The sequence below is a fragment of the Erigeron canadensis genome, chromosome 8, assembly GCF_010389155.1.
Source record: "Erigeron canadensis isolate Cc75 chromosome 8, C_canadensis_v1, whole genome shotgun sequence".
Taxonomy (NCBI): domain Eukaryota; kingdom Viridiplantae; phylum Streptophyta; class Magnoliopsida; order Asterales; family Asteraceae; genus Erigeron; species Erigeron canadensis.
Window position 1 is genome coordinate 1,442,085 of NC_057768.1, and position 20,507 is coordinate 1,462,591.

Consider the following 20,507-nt stretch of genomic DNA (forward strand, 5'->3'; position numbering starts at 1 on the left):
CTTTCCCCCCGTTTTGTACCGCCACTGGGACCGTATACGGTTAAGAATGATGCTTTACAGATCATCATCATTTTATTTACACTACTTAGATTACATTATATTTTTTTTCCTCGTTTCTGAGCACGTAATTTTATATTGATTCAAGAAGTATGGAAAAAGGAAATACATACCATTGGCTTAATTAGTCAATGGTAAGGAAGTCTCTACATGAAAATGTAAATTTGAGGAGATCAAGTTCAAGTCTTAAAAATACGGTTTTTTCTAATAGTGTCTTTGAATAGAATATTGGAGGTTTTCCTCCTATTATGTATAGAGTGAAATAGATCCGGTTAAAACAACTTTGCGTGGTGATATTTGATTAGTACCTTACAAAAATAAATATACGGAGTATTTAATTTTACAAAAGTCTAATAAATTGAAACGAGTGAATTTATTCATTCATTTTGAAAAAGACATTCTTATCGTGAACAGAGCACCACTTCTCATTTAATTTGCCTGGGCACTCTACTACTATTGTTGAGCATTGGCCTAACAGTGACGCCCAGTAAATACTCTCTATCCATGGAAAAAGATATGTATATTTGCCCATATTAACTTGACTCGTATTCTTATCAAATCGAATTTTGAGAAAGCATTGTAGTACTAATTTCGGATAATGTAAGTACTTTAATCCTTTCCAAAATAATAGAACTATAGAATTCAAATAATATTAATCTGCAAGCTGGAATTTTTTTTTTATATTGATTTATATATATTAAGTGAACTTATAACTTCTGAACAAAATGTGAAACTTTTAATCATATATACAAATGTGTACGAACTAAATCATTTGTTATATTTATTCTTGATATGCATTGCCTTAACTTTGATGCATATATAATGTTGATGCACTTAGGTAAATTTACTAAGAGTAGAATTTATCGACTATAAATCAAGTAGATGATTCTTCCTACATGAATCATTTCATGTTAACACAAACGAATTAACATTGAACAAAAAGATGACATGACGTTCATAAGCACAAAGAATAAAATCTAATAAGCCGGCCTGTTTAGGAGTATATCAATATCTTTGAACTTTCTGTTTATGTAACAACCAAAGTTTCTAAAAGAAGTAAAAGAATATAGAGTGATATTTATACAACAAGTTTTAGCTATCTACATCAAAGGTATAAAACTTATTGCACAGTGTACAACTGTACTATGCAAGATTTGCTGTAAATGATTAAAAGTTGTTGTAAATTTATCATTTCCTGTTTTTTTAACTGTACCATAACGCGCATCTATAAAAGCATTGAATTAAGTTAACTAGTATTCAAGAAATACAAAAATCTTAATCTTAAAGGGGTAAGTTTTATACTATTAAATGTATTTAGTTATCTTTATATATAGAAATTTTTAGTTCATCTTAAATATGTGTCTTGTAAGTTCATGTTAAAAGAATCTTATTAAAAAAATTCATATCGCACAATGAAATATGACATTCAATTAAACTATGTAAAGATGAATTTTACATAACGTATCACATCATAGGATGGTTTTCCAGTGGGACATCCTTACCATGAGATTATAATAAAAATACTTAAAAACATCATTTTGTAAAAGTCTATAAAACTAACATAATGTATAACTCATTATCATTATTTAGGTGTTTAACAATTAATAGCACATTAATCATCAAAATCGGAAAGTCACGTTTTTTTGTTTTGTGCATCCATTTTGATGATTCTACATCCAAGATGGATGCACAAAACAAAAAACATGATTTTCTCGATTTTGACGGATCAATGTATTTTTAAACACTTAAATATTAATAATTAGTTACACACTATGTTTTATGGACTGTAAATGTATCAAAATGAAGTTTTTAAATGTTCTCACCATATTTTCATTTTAAGTGTGTTCTCATTTGATTAGGCTCTCATATCTATATCCACACGTGGCAACAGATATAAATGAGAGGGCGTGAGATACTATGGTTACCTTTAACCGTAAGATTGATCAATCAATTAGGGTGACAATATTACCAAAACATATAGGTTGCTACATTATTGTTTCTAGGATCACGAGTTTGATCACAATTTTACTGGAAATATGAATATACACAATATGGGATTGGTTATGGCTAAAAGAAAATTTATATTTTAGAAATTTGCATAATTTAAATGTCTAACATTTATACCCAAAGATTTTTGGGTAGTAAAGATATATAAAACAAACTACTCCTATTTTTTAATGTATAAAGAACCGATAAAATCAAAATACTCCTTAACAAAAACCTAGCATCCACCTCTTTTAAGTAATGTATTAAAATAAACCCTTAATATAATAATTACAATTTTTTCAACTTCTAAATTACTACAATATCTCTTCTATATCAATTACTTTTATATCAAAAATATTGTCGTAACCGTTGCCACCATGCATCATATCATCGCCAACGACGGATTACGCATATAGCTCTTTAGTATAACACTAAATATCACGATTTTTTATTATTAGGATCTATTGATACCACTACGAACATTTTAATGTGAAGGTTTAATGTCAAATATGCACATTTTAACTTATGGTAAAAATCAACATTTGATGATTTTGATTGTTAGAAGGGCAATCTTTCTACAAGTTTGTTTTCTTTTAATTAAATTTTCAATAGAGTGGTTGGCTGGTTGCTAATCGTTTATAGTCCATTGGTGGTTGGGGCCCGGTTGGACAAGTTATGTACTTGGGTTGTCCAGTTACTTTGGATGCACATGATGAACATTGATGAGGTCATAGAAATGACTCCTTTATCCTCTCGTAAACTCTTCTTAGGAGTATTTGGTACGTGGAAATTAGAAAATAAAAATGTAATAGGAGAATGAAAGAGTGAAAACGAGAATAAGTATTTAAAAAAAAATTATTTTTTTTTGTTTGATACAGTGAGAGAAAGAATGTTACAGTCTAAATTCCAATGCTAATGACTACCTATAAAAATTTAAACTTAAATACGAAAGTCTTACAAATACTATATAAACTAACCAAAACATAATCTAAAATAAACTAATATCACTAAAATAAGATAGTCTTCATCGGCTACTAAACTGCTTTCATCTTAAAGGTTGATGCCTTGTTCTATCTTGAAAAGTCAGCTAACGTTAGTTAATTCATAGTTTAATTATAATAAAATACTTCATTCTAAGAATATATCATGTCGTTTTAAAATACTGTAAATAACTTGCATGCATGTAATAATATATATATATATATATATATATATATAAAAGATAATTTGAGACCAATTAAAAAAAGTCCAAAAAAGGACCATTGATTTTCGTAACTTACACACCACCATCATTATCTACTACAATATACAAGACTTTTTTATAAAAACACTAAGACTTTCTAGCGACGGGCCCAACAGAAAATCATGTGTAAGTTAACTTACACATGTGTAAGTTACTTACACATGTGTAAGTTAACTTACACATGATTTTTCTGTGGGTCCATCGCCGAAGTGTACAAAAATCAATGGTCCTAGTTGGTCCTAAAATAAGAGGTGGTCTCAAAATATCTCACTCATATATATATATATATATATATATATATCGTTATGAACAAATAATTAATAAACTGTCACAGTCTTAAAAGACATGATCGAGTATTAGACTGTCATTTCGTATTGAGCAGAGACAACTTCTAATATCTTGGTACCAAATAAAATACTAAATAAACTGCCAGTTCGCAATCAGATAATATAATCTACGCACTGCCTTGATTCAAAATCATACTCTTTAAACCACACATATGTGCTACAAAGTAACTTTAACGCGTTTAACAATGACACATAAATTATAAAGAGTAAATTTATCAATTGCGAGATAAGACTGGCACTACTGATCAAGCGACTAATCTATTTTAAGGAAGTCACACTCATAGAAACAACAATTTTCATATGTTATCCCTAATCATTGTGACAAAAAAAAACGAGATTAGTGCAGATTTGTCGTAATTAATGTCACTTGACTATAATAATGAGATGTTGATTTTGAAAGAGACCTTTAATATGTCACTTGATGAATTTTATGATAAATGTATTGTTTAATGTTCTTAATTTGTGAAAAAAATCTAAACGAGAAATTATACTAAAAATGGTTCAAATGATATTAATTTATGTTTTTCAGATCCAAATCTTAAAGTATATATGTACTACTCTGCCAAAACACTCAAATGGAAAGCATACATTTACACAAATTAATTGTAATAACGTACTCTAAGTAATCTTTAATCTTTGATCTTCGACTCACCAACCATGATTTGATCACCTAATATTTAGTTACGGTATTGTCATTTACAGTGGGATTATTGACGAACATATTTACCACTAACGAATTTAACGCAGTTTTTCTGTGTAGGTCTTTAATAGCACAAATATATTTAAAGTAGTTACTATCACAAATCTTAGGTGATTTTTTTAAAAAAAATAATTAATTATTTATGTTCAAGAAAAATTATTTTTCATGAAGAAAATATTTGTTTCGATCATACACATAACGTTCATAGCTATAATGTTCCACGCAAGTTATAACATTACCCCAAATGAGTGTGTCACATGCACACTGCTTTCATTTCGTCAGTGACACGATATATATCTAGTTATCGTTGCTCATATATATGTGACAATGTAGACTAGGGGAAAGATAAAATGTTTGTATACATCGCACAAAATATTTACGATAATTAGGATAAAAAGTATACATCGCATTAATTATAAAAATCATATCTGAGGTTTGTTCAAAACTACACTGGTCATACCTACAATTTTAAAATTACGCGGGTCATACTCATCATTGTCAAAAACTTACATTGACCATACCTATCAGTGACGGCCGTCAATTTGGCCGTTAATTCAAGTCACGTGTTGTGCATGTGAGGTATCAAAACCATAATTTTGTGTATACTTCAGATATCATTTGTGTAATTCACTTTAATAAAAATTATTAAGATATTTATATTTAAATTTCATTTATTAAAGTGGGTAAATATTCTATATTAAAATTTACACACACATATATACATATACACATATATATATATATATTTAAAAAAATCTATTTCAAAATAAAAATTATAAAAATTATAAAAGGATGTCATCATATGATACAAGTTTAGGCTTAGAAATTATAAGATTAGACTAACGATTAACCCTGGAACTTTAAACACAAAATACTACAAATTGCTAATTTTAAGATATATTCTAAAATCGTAACGAGTATTCGATATTGCTTTACCCTCTAATCTAAAGGGGATGTCAACAAACCATACGAAAAAATTATATTTCTTTTTAAAATTATATTTTTTTAAATAGGTTTTTATTAAAAAGAATAAATCATAAATTAATAATAATAATAATAATATAATAATAATATATAAAAGTAAAAATTTTAGTGGTTTTGATGGTTCTCACTCTTGTTATATTTATTATACACATATAACAAAATAATAATGACATGTTTAATAATAAATGTATTTTTGTATCAACTATTTTTCTCGATATACTTTTCATTATAAAAATTATTGTTTCATAATATATGTCATATCTACCTAACTTAATAAATGAAGTATAAACAAAACTCTAAAATTCTTAATAATTATTTTTATGATAAATTACAAGGATAATACCAGAATTATCCACGAAATTACAGTTTTGATACCTCACATGCATAACACGTGGCTTGACTTAACGGTCAAATAGACGACCGTCAGCGATAGGTATGGTTAGCATAAGTTTTTGACAACAGTATGTATGACTCGCGTAATTTTTAAATTGTAGGTATGACCAGTGTAGTTTTGAACAAACCTCAGATATGATTTTTGTAATTTACCCTAAATATAATCATTAAAAAGGTTTGTATCACATTGATGATGCTAGCAAATAATTTGTGCCCATCTCTAAAATTTGCAAATCTTTTTTATTTAGCAACCATTTATCTCTATATAATTAAAAGAGGATTTGTTTTTTTTTCTAAGTGAATTTTTTAGTTTTTATCACATTGAACTTTTAATTAGGTGTCATTTTTCCATTTAAATTGTTATATTTATGTTGCCATGTATGATATTAATAATCAATTTTTATCCTAATTATCAATTATAATCCTAATTACTACAATATTTATTATTTTGTCTATATGAGTATAAAGATGTTTATATACATTATACTAGCTAATCAGGTTAAACCCGGGCCGCTTTTTTTATAAATTTAACAAAAAAAAATATATAGAAATATGTATGCATTGTTGTCGATACATTATAATTTGATATGGAGATAGCAACATACATGTAAAGATAAACATTAATATGTAAAACCGATTAGGGTGATAAAAAAATAAAAAGTAACTATCATAAATTAATAACAGATATAAAATTAAAAATAAAGAGCTAGGATGCGATCATTTTTCATACTAATTAAAAAAACTAAGGTTAGAATAGTAAATTGAAAAAAAAAGGATATGAGGGCCTAATATAAAAAATATTTTTGAAAGAAATGAAAAATTATTATGACATCCTATATTTTTAGAAAATAGTCTAGGAAAAATTGTTGGCATGACACATAAAAAAACACTTCTAAAAATAATCTTGTTATATTTATATAAGAGATTATGTTTTTTCTTATTAATTCAATGATAATTATTTTTTTCTGATGTGCAAAATCGAGGTTTAAATTTATAAACTAAAACTACCCAAAAACTCACTACTACGCACTCACGGGCAGTGGACCCGATTGTTTGGAATATAGTTGAGAGGTAAGTCTGAGTTCGTTCTCAGGGACTGTGAAATGATTAGTTGCTTGTAAAATGGGTTGGAAAACGGGTGTTGCTTCGAAATTCCTTTTGACAATTAAATAAATTGGTTTGCAAAATGATTGCATAAATTTAAAAGAACAGTTCAGACAGTATAATTAAAAGTCATCCACCTTGACTTCCCTCGACTTCAAATGTGATTGCATTTAACTAAGGACAAATTCTTTAGAATTTAAAGATAGTCGTGACAAGGTTAAGCTACTCACGTGGTACCACCAACCATGAATAAATTATCGAATCACCTAACGACTAGTCGAATTACCCAAGCCGGTACCACCAAAACCGAGACAATTCTTCTAACAATCAGTTTTATTGACTATCAAATCATCAATTGAACCTATGTGACAATAACGTGGTACCACCAACCGATATCAATCACGTTGACAAAATTAATCTTTTCTTAAAAACGATATTCACTACCATACCATGAACTAGTGATAATTACTTATAGACAAGTAACCATTTTAAAATCACATACACATTCAACTGGTACCACCAACGAAGAATCATATGCAACCAATATCGAAATTAATTAATGAAAAGAATTAATATCATCAAGATCACTAAACAACGATAATTAAATAAACCCTTTTGAATTAAAATTTTTGCAATCACATTATCCGTCTAGTTTCATCAAGGTGGATGATTAAACAGTTAGCCACTCATGATCAATTCACAATAATGAATAAAATAGAAGAGAAACATGATGTACCAATTGTTTGAAGAAAATAAAATGCAAGACAATAAGTAGATACGATCTAGATGGGTGCCCGTGAATCTTCAACGAATCCGCCTAAGAAATAATCTTGATTGGAGGAAGAAGAACCCTTGTAGAATAGCTCCTAGAAAGATTTTTGATAGTGATTTTCGACCTAGGGATTTTCTATTTATACTCCTCCAAAATCTGATGCAGAAAGAAGGCAGGTCTGATTCCCCCGTGCACCCACTGCGGCGCAGTGGGGTTAAGACTTCCCTCACTGCGGCGCAGTGAGGTATTGGTCGACCTTGACTTCGGCGCAGTGGTTCGTGTAATCACCACTGCGGCGCAGTATGAATCCACGGCTTCTTTTCTTCTTAAACAGACTGCGGCGCAGTCCTTCTGTTGCCATCCCCACTGCAGCGCAATGGGGCAAATCCTAATAAACTCCGTGGATCTGGGCTGCGGCGCAGTAGGCTAGTGCATCCCTACTGCGGCGCAGTCAAGAGCTTGTACAGAACCAACTTATTTCGGTCTCGATTACTTGCTAAGCTCTGCCGTCTCATCCACTCAAATCAACTCTCATCAATATAACGTACTTCCTGGTCAATAATCACTCGAAAATGTACCAAATGGACGCGTAACCCGTTTATAACTGGTAAACACTAACAAACACCATAAACGCGCCAAATGCATACAAAAACGACTAAAAACATATATTAAAATAGTCAATAACGATGTGGGTAATGGGTATAAATTAGTCACATCATTTTCCAAATGAGATTGGTTATTATATTATATTTATTTTTGTGAATAAGTGTTTATTATATCATATTTAAAGAAATATCTATATCTATACACATAATAAAACAGTAGGAATTCTAACATTCTAAAACTATCCATCTCAACCTAAAGTTGTCTTTAAACATTGCCACGTAGTATTTAGTCTATGTGTCATCTTCATATGTTTTTCACAATATTTATTCTTTATTTATCAAGTTAGATATATCTGTATGTGAACTTTTTAAACATAAAGATTGTTTCAAAATCTAATATGGAAATTGAAAAACTTTTTAAACATAAAAATTGTTTCAAAATCCAATATGGAAATTGAAATTCGTTTGTTTTGTAATCAAAGTAATTATTTCAAAATAATTAACTATATTTTAGACATATTATATATGACAAGTAACTAGGCATGTAATCTAAAAAAAATTATTTGCACGACAAGCAGAAAATATTTATAAATAGATTTGTTATTCTTCCGTATAAAAAAACAAAAATTAATTTATAATAATTACATTCAAATCTTTTAACTAAATTAATCATATCATCTTCGTATCATTTTCTTTTTAACAAAGTATTGATTATTTTTATGTTTGTACGTAATTATTCTATATGTAGCCATTATATAGAATTAAAGATGACATGACAATTTTAAAAACTATGAAACGTTTACGTACAACACCCAATACCCAATGCCATTAATATGATTGTGTTCTAGCAAAATAATGTGCTACAATTTATTTTATTTTCATTATTTTTATTCATTTGACATATTAAACATGTATTCAATATCATACAATTTGTTGATTTATATAATTATCCATGTGTATGTACGTTTACATGTTTTTAAATGTTAAACCAACACAATAAAACTTATAATGTTCACTAATTAGTCTGAATAATACTTCGTTTTACTAGTAAGTTTGTATTATCAATCATACATAATAAAAATCCGACTTTTTTTTCAACAACGTTGTTGCTTCTCCCTTTATTGAAATACTAATTTTTTTTCATCATATGAATGTTATTAGATTGCTCAATGCATTTGATATTTTATCTTTGTTTTATTTCTTTCCACATTAAAAAAAATTAAAATATAGTAGTAAATAAATTAAAAATGTTTGTATCGAATTTTATTAAAAGATTTTTTAACAATCACGCAACGCGCGGGAAACAAACCAAGTATATCATAAAAAAGATTCTCATGATTTTCAAATATTTATATTTCATTATTCATGATTTAACATATTTGACGTGATCATATATTCATAAGGTATAATTTTATTGTTTGTATCAATCGTAATTTAACAGTTTTCTATACCATAAATTGTGAATGATAATGTAACTATCAGGTATTATATTTTTATTTAATCTAGTGTTTTAATATTCTAAGAACCTGGAAAAGTGCCGAGTATTTAAATTAGTTTGTTGTTCGGGAAAAAAATAATAACAAAACTAATTAAAAAAAATAGGACTAATATGTCAGCAATAAAACAATTTAATTAATGTTCAAACATAAATATAAACCAATTGGGTTGGATCAGTGGTTGGAGTTTTTGTCTCTGGAAATAGAGGTCATATATTCGATCCTTATGTTTAGCAAGGCTGGAGATCATTTTCTATCTTTGATAGAACCTGGAAGCAGCTTCTCTACATATCAACCTCCCCATACACTGTCAAAAATGGTATTGAAACCCAAAACCCGTAGAAGACGGTATTTGGAGTTAATTTACTCTTTATTAACTAGGGGAAAAAAGAAGTTTGATAGTCCAAATGGTTGATAATCACATATAATACTACCGACATAATTTTTATCTTTTGTACATAATTACTCATCACTAGCAGCATACATTATTTCACATAAATTAGGTTTTAAATGGTTTGCAGAACTCATTATATGAACAGATTCATTACCTAACTTTAGTAAATGATTTTATAAATAATCATTTATAGTTAAATTATTGTAAGTTTATGTTAAAATAATACATATATATTCATGACCACATGAGCCATGACTGTGGAGTCAAATAGTCTTTATTGTAAGCCTTTAAGGGCATGTACTATATATACATTGGTAAATTATGGACATGTGTAGTTGCAAGTGTATAAATGGAAATAATTCAAACCTTACATTTTGTTTTAACCTTTTGAAATACAAAGGCAAATCAAAATATATAGCCGACGAACGACGGTTTTCGGTGACTATATATCACTTCTTTTTTATGTTTCTTATAGTAGTGTATACATATTTACAAATATATTAAAAAAAATAAAATAAAGTATATATAAGAAAATGGGAAGATCTCCATGTTGTGATAAAGTTGGATTAAAGAAAGGACCATGGACTCCCGAAGAAGATCAAAAGCTACTAGCATACATTGAAGAAAATGGTCATGGAAGTTGGCGAGCATTGCCTACTAAAGCTGGTTAATTTTCTTTATTCACTCACCTTTAGCTAGCTTTTATATATGTTTTGATTGAATGTATTATATATGAGAGACAAAATTATTTATTTTTATTGCATTGTCTTACAAAATGTTGATATGAAAAATATGTAACAGGGTTGCAAAGATGTGGGAAAAGTTGTAGGTTAAGATGGACGAATTATCTTAGACCCGATATTAAGAGAGGCAAATTTACCCTTCAAGAAGAACAAACTATTATTCAACTTCATGCTCTCTTGGGTAATAGGTATTTTTACTTGATTTCTAGCTAACCTTTTTTTTTAATTCTAGAATGTATAGCATTTAGAGCATGATATGTAATTTTATGTTGAAAAATACATTGTTGATATGTTTATAATTATAGTAAAACCATATATACACTAAACTTTCATGCTACAATATAGATTGTAATTTGTTGGTGATAGTTAACCATTGTTTTATCATGAAATATGTCTAGTAACTTATTATATATATGATATAACAAGTCTAATTTGATAATGTTTGTTTATAGGTGGTCGGCTATAGCAACTCACTTGCCGAAAAGAACAGATAACGAAATAAAGAACTATTGGAATACTCATCTCAAGAAAAGGTTAACGAAAATGGGTATAGATCCAGTGAGCCACAAGCCAAAAAATGACACCCTTTTGTCTAATGATGGTCAATCAAAGAGTGTGGCAAACTTGAGCCACATGGCACAGTGGGAGAGTGCCAGGCTCGAGGCTGAAGCTAGATTGGTCAAACAATCTAAGCTTCAGTGTACAATCCCAACTGAAAATCAGGTAGGACAAATTAAATCTCCGTCGGCCTCTATTAATTTGTTGGCGTCAGAGTCTAGGGCACCTACTAGGTGTCTTGACATATTGAAGGCATGGAATAGGGTTTGCGGCAAAACGCACAATGACGTTGACGGTTGGAATGGAAACGGCGATTTGGAATCACCAACTTCCACAATTTCCACCACATGTGTGGGAGAAAGTTCCACTAATTTTTTCGAGTTTGTTGGTGGGAATTCTGCAGGATCTTGTGACACAACCGGTGAAGAGTGTGGGGAGGAATGGGAATACAAAGGCGAAAATCAAGCGGAAAAATCAGATCCAGGGTTTAATAGAATCAACATGCCATTCATAGATGATAGCAAGAATGAGCAATTGTCTGGTGGAAACTTTTTAGAAAATTTTACAGATCTTCTATTAAGCAGTTCGAGCACTGGCAACAATCATCGTAACTTACAAAGTGCTGCTAGTGGTGAATCAAGCACTAGTCTCGGACCCAATGGAGCCAGCAACAACTACTACGAAGACAATAACAAGAATTATTGGAACAACATTCTTGATTTGGTGAATTCTTCACTACAAGAACCACCAATGTTTTAGAAAACCAACCATCGATCACTAGCCTTTTTTTTTTGTTGTTGATTTCCCAGACCAAAAGCAATCAGATTGAAACGCTTGCAAGTGTGTTGTAAGAAACATGTTAATTTCTAGGATTTTTTGAGCTTAGTAAGTGTGTAATAATTCAAACTTATGTTACTTACTATCTACAAAATGTTTATATTAGCCCTAATCTTCAATCTCTTGCACTATCTAGATCTTCTAATTGTATGTATCTAACCAGTTGCAATATTAATCAAACAATATTAAAGTTTCCAACCACTTTTTGGAAAAATTTAGGTAAAAAATGTTCCAGTACTCCAAATTGATGATCCATATTTCGATTTCAATTATTTCTATATATTGTACAATTGTTCACCTTTTTTATTTTTTCCTATGCTTCCACATGCATTGCTTTCTACGGAGAATTACTAATTAGTGCATTAGTCATGCTCTTTAATTTACCCGTATCAAAAATTTTAATTTTTCGAAATTCTAATTTCAATATTTATGCCTGTGTTCGGAATTTCTAATGTAAAAAGGTATATTTTAACTTAAAGTTGCATCTAAATACTATAACTTTGTATTATTTGTACTCGATAATATAGTCAAACAATCAAACATTACTATTACATAATTTTCATCCAAGGTAATCTTCAGAAGGAAATCCAAAGTTAGATTAACAGATCAAAATTTACGATGAGTATGTGAAAAACTATAGTGAAAAGTTATACTACACTTTTTGAGAATGCCACTAAGTAAAGTTCAGATTTAATAATACTTTTGGAAAAAAATTATACTACACTCACTAAAGTTCAGGTTTGAAAATACTTTTGGGGCAACATATACAATACGAGTATCTATATCGGATTTCAAATATTTTAGCTACCCTTTAAAAAAATATCATTAAACCATTATTTAGTGACACTTTTAATGTGTCACTAAATACTCTGTGTCTCTGTCGTCATAAGAAAACAGACCCTCCTTATGTAGTGAGTAATAATAATAATAATAATAATAATAATAATAATAATAATGAAAGAATAGTGATGAATTATTTGAAGTGCATTTACAATTCACAGAATAGAAGGCATTTATAGCGGTTAGTTCCACGTCTTATTCCATATAATTAATAAAGGTCCAATGGGACATGATTTTATGAACTTTACTAGTTATTGTTTATATATGTAAGTAAGTGTGTATATATGTTGAAATCTAAAAGATATATGTATACATTTCTATGTGTATAGTGTATTTAGAATAATATAATACTTGTGGTGAGGTGTGAAAAATCCAAGGGTAAAAGTTCTAATTAAACTTCTTTTTTGAAGGAGGACAAAACTTATTTAGTCGATCTACATATTCGAACAAATTTGCAGCTATTATGAATTTACCGTATAGGCATGCTAAATGGGGTTCTCTAGTATGTGTGGTAAAGGCACTCATTCAATATAAGTTATAACTAATGCACCAAGTATCCTTCTAGGAAAAATTTATTTTTCAAGAAAAATGTTGGATATTTTTTTTACAACAAAATATTTAATATATTAGATGCATTTTATTTGTGCACACATACATGTCTGGTTAGTGTTCATATGAGAATCATTATCTCCATTCACATATAAACATATGTAATAATAAGTATGACGTAAACAACTTTATCCCTATCCAATGTAAGGACCTCTGGCCTAGGGAATTACCCGTGAAAAAATAGTCTCAACGGCTAACTAGAGCAAAGACGAAGGAGAAGAGGAGATCTCTCTATCTCATATCAAGAGAGAAGTCGGAGAAACTCTCAACGGCTCTCTTCATATCAAGGGACGGTTTTACTATGGGGGCAACTGACCCGCTGCCCTCACTCCAATTTTGCTACAATGTAAATTTCTAAAATTTAAATGGTATATTTGTATTTTTTCCCCTTCAAATAAGAAAAAATAAATAGGCATACATACAAATATTATCCTTGTTGTCATAAGCATATTTTTTAGAAGTCATTAGTCATCGAAATATTAATTTTGAGATAGATTGTCGTTTTTATTGGGATAATAAAAAACTTGAGTTGTTTTAGTAATTTTCAATAGAAAAAATAAAGAAAGTTTAAAGAAAAAGTTTTCTTTAATTGTGTATGTAAAAATGTGTAATGCATTAATAGTGTAACTGTTATGGAAAAACTAATTTCTTTCAAGTTATTATATATATTTATCACAAAAAAAACTAATTATAATAATCATAGTAGTTATGTAGGAAAGATATATATAAGTTAGTTATTTCATAAAATGCTATATTTTTCAGGTTTTATGCATTATGTCCGTCGTGTGTTGTCTATATATATTAAAAAAAAACTGGTAGTTTTTAAATATAAGTGTTACATATGGTGTGAGGAACAAAATTCTTTTGATGGTTCATTTTCTATTCCCGAGTTAGGACCCAATTTTGTCCACATTATCGGATACGACTCTTATAAGTATAACAAACTTTTAAAAGTGTCCCCTCATACAAATATGAACATACCAAGTTATAAGTTATAATTTAAAAGTTCTCAGGATTTTTTCAAATCAAATTGTTCTTATATGAACTGTTTCTTATATAATATATACACTAAAGTCATAAACTACCTATAGGATCGTTTGTTGAACTTTCTCTTCACATAAACAATATATAATTTTTTTTAACAGCATATTATTAGTCTACTCCTAAGTTAATAAATACACAAAATGTATTATATGGGGATCGAGCCCAACGCCTCCATACATGAAAAATCCAATAAGAGCAAGAAACCCTTTTTATACTGGAGTAAATTCAGACTTTTAGAATGACATGTAACCAATTCACCACGGTGAAACCAGTTTGAACCATAAACTCATTTCATGCTGCATTTTTTTTTTTTTAACATTTCATTCTGCATTTCGATTCGTATTCAATTGTTTAGTTTACTTTTCGTCTTCAATTGAATTTTTTTTTCTTCCATGATAATTAATTTCGTTAAAAATAATGATTTTAGTCTACTAATATTAATACTCGTACGATATACGGTTGACTATATAGCAACAACTAACGACCTTCGATATTTATTAATATATGTTTTCTTGTTAGACATAGAAATAAAATTGTAGTATTGTATATTAAGAATGTGAATAGAAAGGAGGGTCTGAGTCTGTGACCTGATATTCAAGTTTATCCCTGCCATCATTGTATTTGTCAAAGAAAAAAAAACACAATATTTTTCTTATGTCAAATATGATGTTAAGTTTTATATAAAGTGTAATGTAATTAATCATTATGATATAAAATATTAATTGACACAATGTACACTATATTGCCTTAAACTTTACGTACCTTAAACTTTACGTAGAATATTTATTATGCGTCTCATAGCTTAACTTTAATCTTATTTTTTAATTTTTACCGTAAAGATATTTGTTTGTATTTTATAATAGTTGATGAAATTTTTATTATTCAAAAATACATTAAAAACTCAATCTATTTATATATTTTGAAAGTCAAACTAAGATACATAAATGGGACACAAAGAGTATATTTTTACTTGATATTTATTCTTGTCAGTTTATATATATTGTTAGGGTTAAGTATTTGGAAGTGTAAGTAACTTTTATATTTTTTCTATTGTGTGAATGTAACTTTCATTTTGGTTTATTGTATGTAACTAACCCGCTAAATTTGCAATTAATGTAAAATTTGTACGTTGACCAATAAAAAAATATTACGTGGCAACTCGTATGGTGCACCACATATACACTTTTACATCAATCGTTCAATTTAGCGGGTTAGTTACATACAATGAACCAAATGAAAGTTACATTCATAAAATAAAAAAAGTGTAAAAGTTACTTACACCCCTAGATACTAAACCCTATATTGTTATGCCAAACATCTAATCTAAATCTATATATATGAGATGGGTACCGCGCAATGCGGCGACAACGGGTGGTGATGGTGGTGGTGGTGCGTGGTAACGATGTGGTTATTAATCTAAAAGTAACTAATGTAAATGGTAGTGCAATTATTTTATAGTTAAGCGATATATTTTTTATAAATAATTTTATTAAGAATATTATAGAAATATAAGATGAAAATATTTAAATTAATGAATAAAGAAGATATATAGTTTGGATAATTATAGTTGAAAAATATTTTAGGGATAGATTGGATAAATTTAGTGTGTAAATTAAGAATGTGTTGAAAATTAAAGGTATTTTGAGTATTTTAAAGGTAGAAAGTTGTAAAGATGAGATAATAGTTTGTCTTATAATAAAGTATAAATATATAAAACTTCAACTACAACTACTTGTATATAAAACAATTAGGCAAAACTAGCCAAAACTAGCCACCAGCTAGTTTTGCCTAATTGTTTTAATATTTTTAGTATTATTGTATTGGTTTTTAATTTATATTTAAATAAAAATTGAAGTTTAAAAAAAATAAATGGGAGGGAAGAAACTTTCCTTGTAATTGGGAAAGGAAGGGGAGACGTCTAAGGGTGGGAGGGGTGGAAATAGTGTCACAACTCATAAATGAGGGAGGGGGTGGATGATATACGGATATACATACATACACGTATACTCCCTCCACCGTAACTTAGAGACGTAATAAATTGTTCGTACATATATAATCTAGTCCCTTGTTCTTCTTATTTCTTAAGTCTTTTTTCGCTCACTTCAGTAGTATGCTAGATTGCGTGAATGCAGAGAAAGATAAGTTAGACTAATATACTTAAAAAAACATTCATTTAAATGAGTATTTTTTTTTTCTTCTTCTTCATTCCATTTTTTTTTTATCATGAGAATGGTGAATGCAAGCTATTTTATAAGAATTTTTTGGTAAGTGAAGCTTTTCTCTTAATATATATTACATTTAACAAATTAATGGTTGCTAAAATTTTGATTATAATTCTAAATTAGTCTATTACTTACATAAAAACCCATAAATTCCACGTTTATATATCTAGTAGTGCATAGATAATTGGCGAATGTCAAGGGTTTGATATATAATTAGGTTTGAGTCAAGAGAACGATGTTTCATATAACGATGTTTCTAAATCATGATTTTAGGTTGGGATTATTAATTAAGAGTTGCTTCTCCTCTAATTAGGATGACAAGTTGACAACTCTTGCATAAGTTAATTAGTGGTCGGATTGCAACATGGTCAGGTTTATGTGACATATGTTCAGCATATATTACAAAATTTGAGAAGCAAAATACTGTTCGTTCATAAAAGATTATCTTTCATGCGAAACAATATAGGATGCAATGAATTAAACATCATTTCAGTTGTGCTTAAAAAATACGTAATTGTTATTAAATTACTCTACACTCATAAGACTTGGTTGACACTTTTTGTGAACGGGAGTCTTCATTTTAGCCTTTTCTATGTTTTTTATTAGTTACGGATTTTATTCACCTATAAAAGCGGCCCATTATAATAGATTGTTCCATTGTACTATTAAATGTTGTTATTGCTCTATATTTATTACCATGTACGTACACGATTGTTCTTACATCTTACTTATTCGATTTCAATTGCTCTATATTTATTTATTACCAAGTACGTGTCAAACGGGCTTAGCCTGAAATGACATGGAGTGGAGCCCAATGATAAAAGATCCGGCTTGATAAAGCGAGTTTTTACCAATAACTCATCAATGTGACTAAGGGTGAGCGAGTTATCAGGTATTTTTGGCATCTGGAGTAATTTGGTGCTTTGTACGGCTGGATTGGCCAACTAATGTTAACCTTTCGCCAATTGATCATTCTGTATAGAATACCCGGACAATTATGTTATTTGGCCGTTTAAAAACTTACCAATTACATAAATAACAAGTTCAACTGAAATAGAAAGGAATAAAAGGAAGTACACGATTTTGATATTCTGTTTGATTAAGCAATCTAATCAATCCTCTTATCGCATATTTGATAACCGTTTTCGAGTCAATCTTTTAGAAGTACATTTTACATTAATAACGGAGACAAAAAGAAAAGGGTTTTTTTTTTTTTTGTAATGGTAACTAACTTAGTACAAGATATAACCATCACTTCAATTCTTTGCTCAAAAATTTATTTATGATACCCCAACTTATGTATTGTACTTGATTGGTAGAATGGCAGATTGGTCTTGTTTTCATGCTAGGCATATCCAAAAATAAAGTTATTGTGCACAATACTCTTGCGTTGAAAACGGTTTAATAATGTTGGTAAAGTTATCGTGGTTTTCGTTGAAAGCCTCACCATTTCACTTGCAAGTTTTTTTTTTTTTTTTTAATGAGAAAATTATATTTTTGGTCTTTCAACTTTACAAGATTTTCAGTTATTATCCTTAAGGAAATTAACTACAAAAACCCCTCTAAAGTTGGTTATTTTTTTCAGTTTACACTCCGCGCCCTAACACTATCCATTTTTGGCCGTCAACCCCCCTCACGTGACAAACACGTGAGGGTATTTCGGTCATTTTCACCTTTAAGACCAAAAGTGAATAAATAAACAACCTCAGGACAGTGGCGAAACCAGGATTACGAGTGACCCGTCACCAGTAGCACAAATTTTTTAACACTGGCTTCATATTAATGCAAAGTAACGCTAATTACTAGATTGTGACAATTTTTAAACATTTTTAACGATTTTTTGCCATTTTTAGTATGCTATAAGAGTTTTAGCACTTTTGTTGGTTAATATTTTCCATTTAGTTACTAAAATACAAATGTATAAGCTTGTTGCTATAAAAATCATTTAAAAGTTTAAAGTCATCCACATTGACCCGTATCCCAAATTTCGTTAACCCGTAGTACCAATAAAAAAAATCAACGTATTTCGGAAAAATTTACACGATATGGGTTGAGCGGACCCGTAGCCGGGTTACACCTCCCTTTAATGTAGTTCTGCCCCTGCTTCAGGAACGAAAAATGTAAAAAATCTTGATTTGAAAAAATGAACTCTTATATTACCCATATTCTTTTCAACTCTCATGTTCTTATTCCTTCATCATCCTCTTTTCTTTTTCTTCTCTTATAAACATATTTGTTGAAGAGGGGGAAGTTGTGGGTGGGGTTTAATGTCTAAAATGGTGATTTGCTCCGTCCCACGAGAGCTACCGCTCCCTGCTCCCTTGTAGTTTATACTTGTCAGTTCTAAACATTGATAATACAATAGGTAATTTTTATGTATTAGCATAAAACAAAAAACAACAAACAACTATTAAAAAAATTAATTAAGCTTTTACTCCGTAAAATGATTAAGGGGTAGTTTCGGTTTTTCAATTGACGGACTACATACAGAAAAAACTATTGGTTGAGGCCCCACGTTAGTAAAATGTTCAACGATGTTAAAAATTGAGTACATCTCAACTTTATCGTGACGGGATTATACATTGTTGTTGACGTTGTACTTGAATAAACACAGTGTTGAATATGTGGGACTATGGGCTATAAAGGTTGTATTTACCATTGAGTTTATGGCAAACTTTGAAACCAATGGGGGATCCCATTACCGTGCCTTCAAGGGGCACTTGTTAAATGCTGGACCATCACCTAGCACTTGAACTGAAATTAATGCTCCATTATAAATTTTGTTTTTATACAAGTAACTCCCAATGCTGTCTTTTACGGGTTTTGAGTCTCAAATACTGTCTTCGACGGTATATAAGGGAGGTTGAGATGTAGACAGTCTTACCCCTACCAAAGGTAGAAAGACTGCTTTTAGGTGGACCTCCAGCCTTGCTGGGCATGAGGATCGAACCCATGACCTCTGTCTTCAAAGGCAAGAGCTCCAACTACTAATCAACCCAATTGGTTTTAAATTTTGCTTTTATATATGCATGTTAAAAACTAAAAAGGGGCCGATGTTTCAATGATGCCCAACCCAATTGTTGATAGACATTTTCGATCTTATTTAAAATTTTGAGTTTGATTTTCAGAAATGACGAGTTTTTGGGTCCATTGTCTCTGAATACTTATAGTGTCATATGGTCAACATCTCGTTGTTTAGGGTATGTGCAAGGCTTCATAATTTATGGTGAGATTTCCATCGTATCCCGATTGAATTTTCGAAAAAAAGGTTGATGTAGAATATAAATGGGATAAACAATTGAATCTCACGATTCAAACAACTACTAGGAACGATTTTTTTTTATTATTATTATAATTGGTTTTTAAAAATACCGATAATCAGGATTTATAACACTAACAATAATGGTTGGAGATTAAATGATTTTCATATACTAATCAATTGATGATCTCCCCATAGGTTTACATACATATAAAATAAAATAAAAGACAAAATTCAAATGGCTCTTAGATGATCTCCCCATTGGTTTACATACATATAAAATAAAATAAAAGACAAAATTCAAATGGCTCTAA

At 29.5% G+C, this 20,507-nt stretch overlaps 1 protein-coding gene across 1 annotated transcript; it reads left to right on the forward strand.

Moving 5' to 3' along the window:
- Positions 1-10,443: 10,443 nt before the first annotated feature.
- LOC122578210 (transcription factor MYB16-like) lies at positions 10,444-12,331 on the forward strand. Its single transcript, XM_043750119.1, has 3 exons — positions 10,444-10,747; positions 10,883-11,012; positions 11,277-12,331. Exons 1-3 carry the CDS (start codon positions 10,615-10,617, stop codon positions 12,139-12,141), a joined length of 1,128 nt encoding a protein of 375 aa, XP_043606054.1. The 5' UTR covers positions 10,444-10,614; the 3' UTR covers positions 12,142-12,331.
- The last annotated feature ends 8,176 nt before the right edge of the window (positions 12,332-20,507 follow it).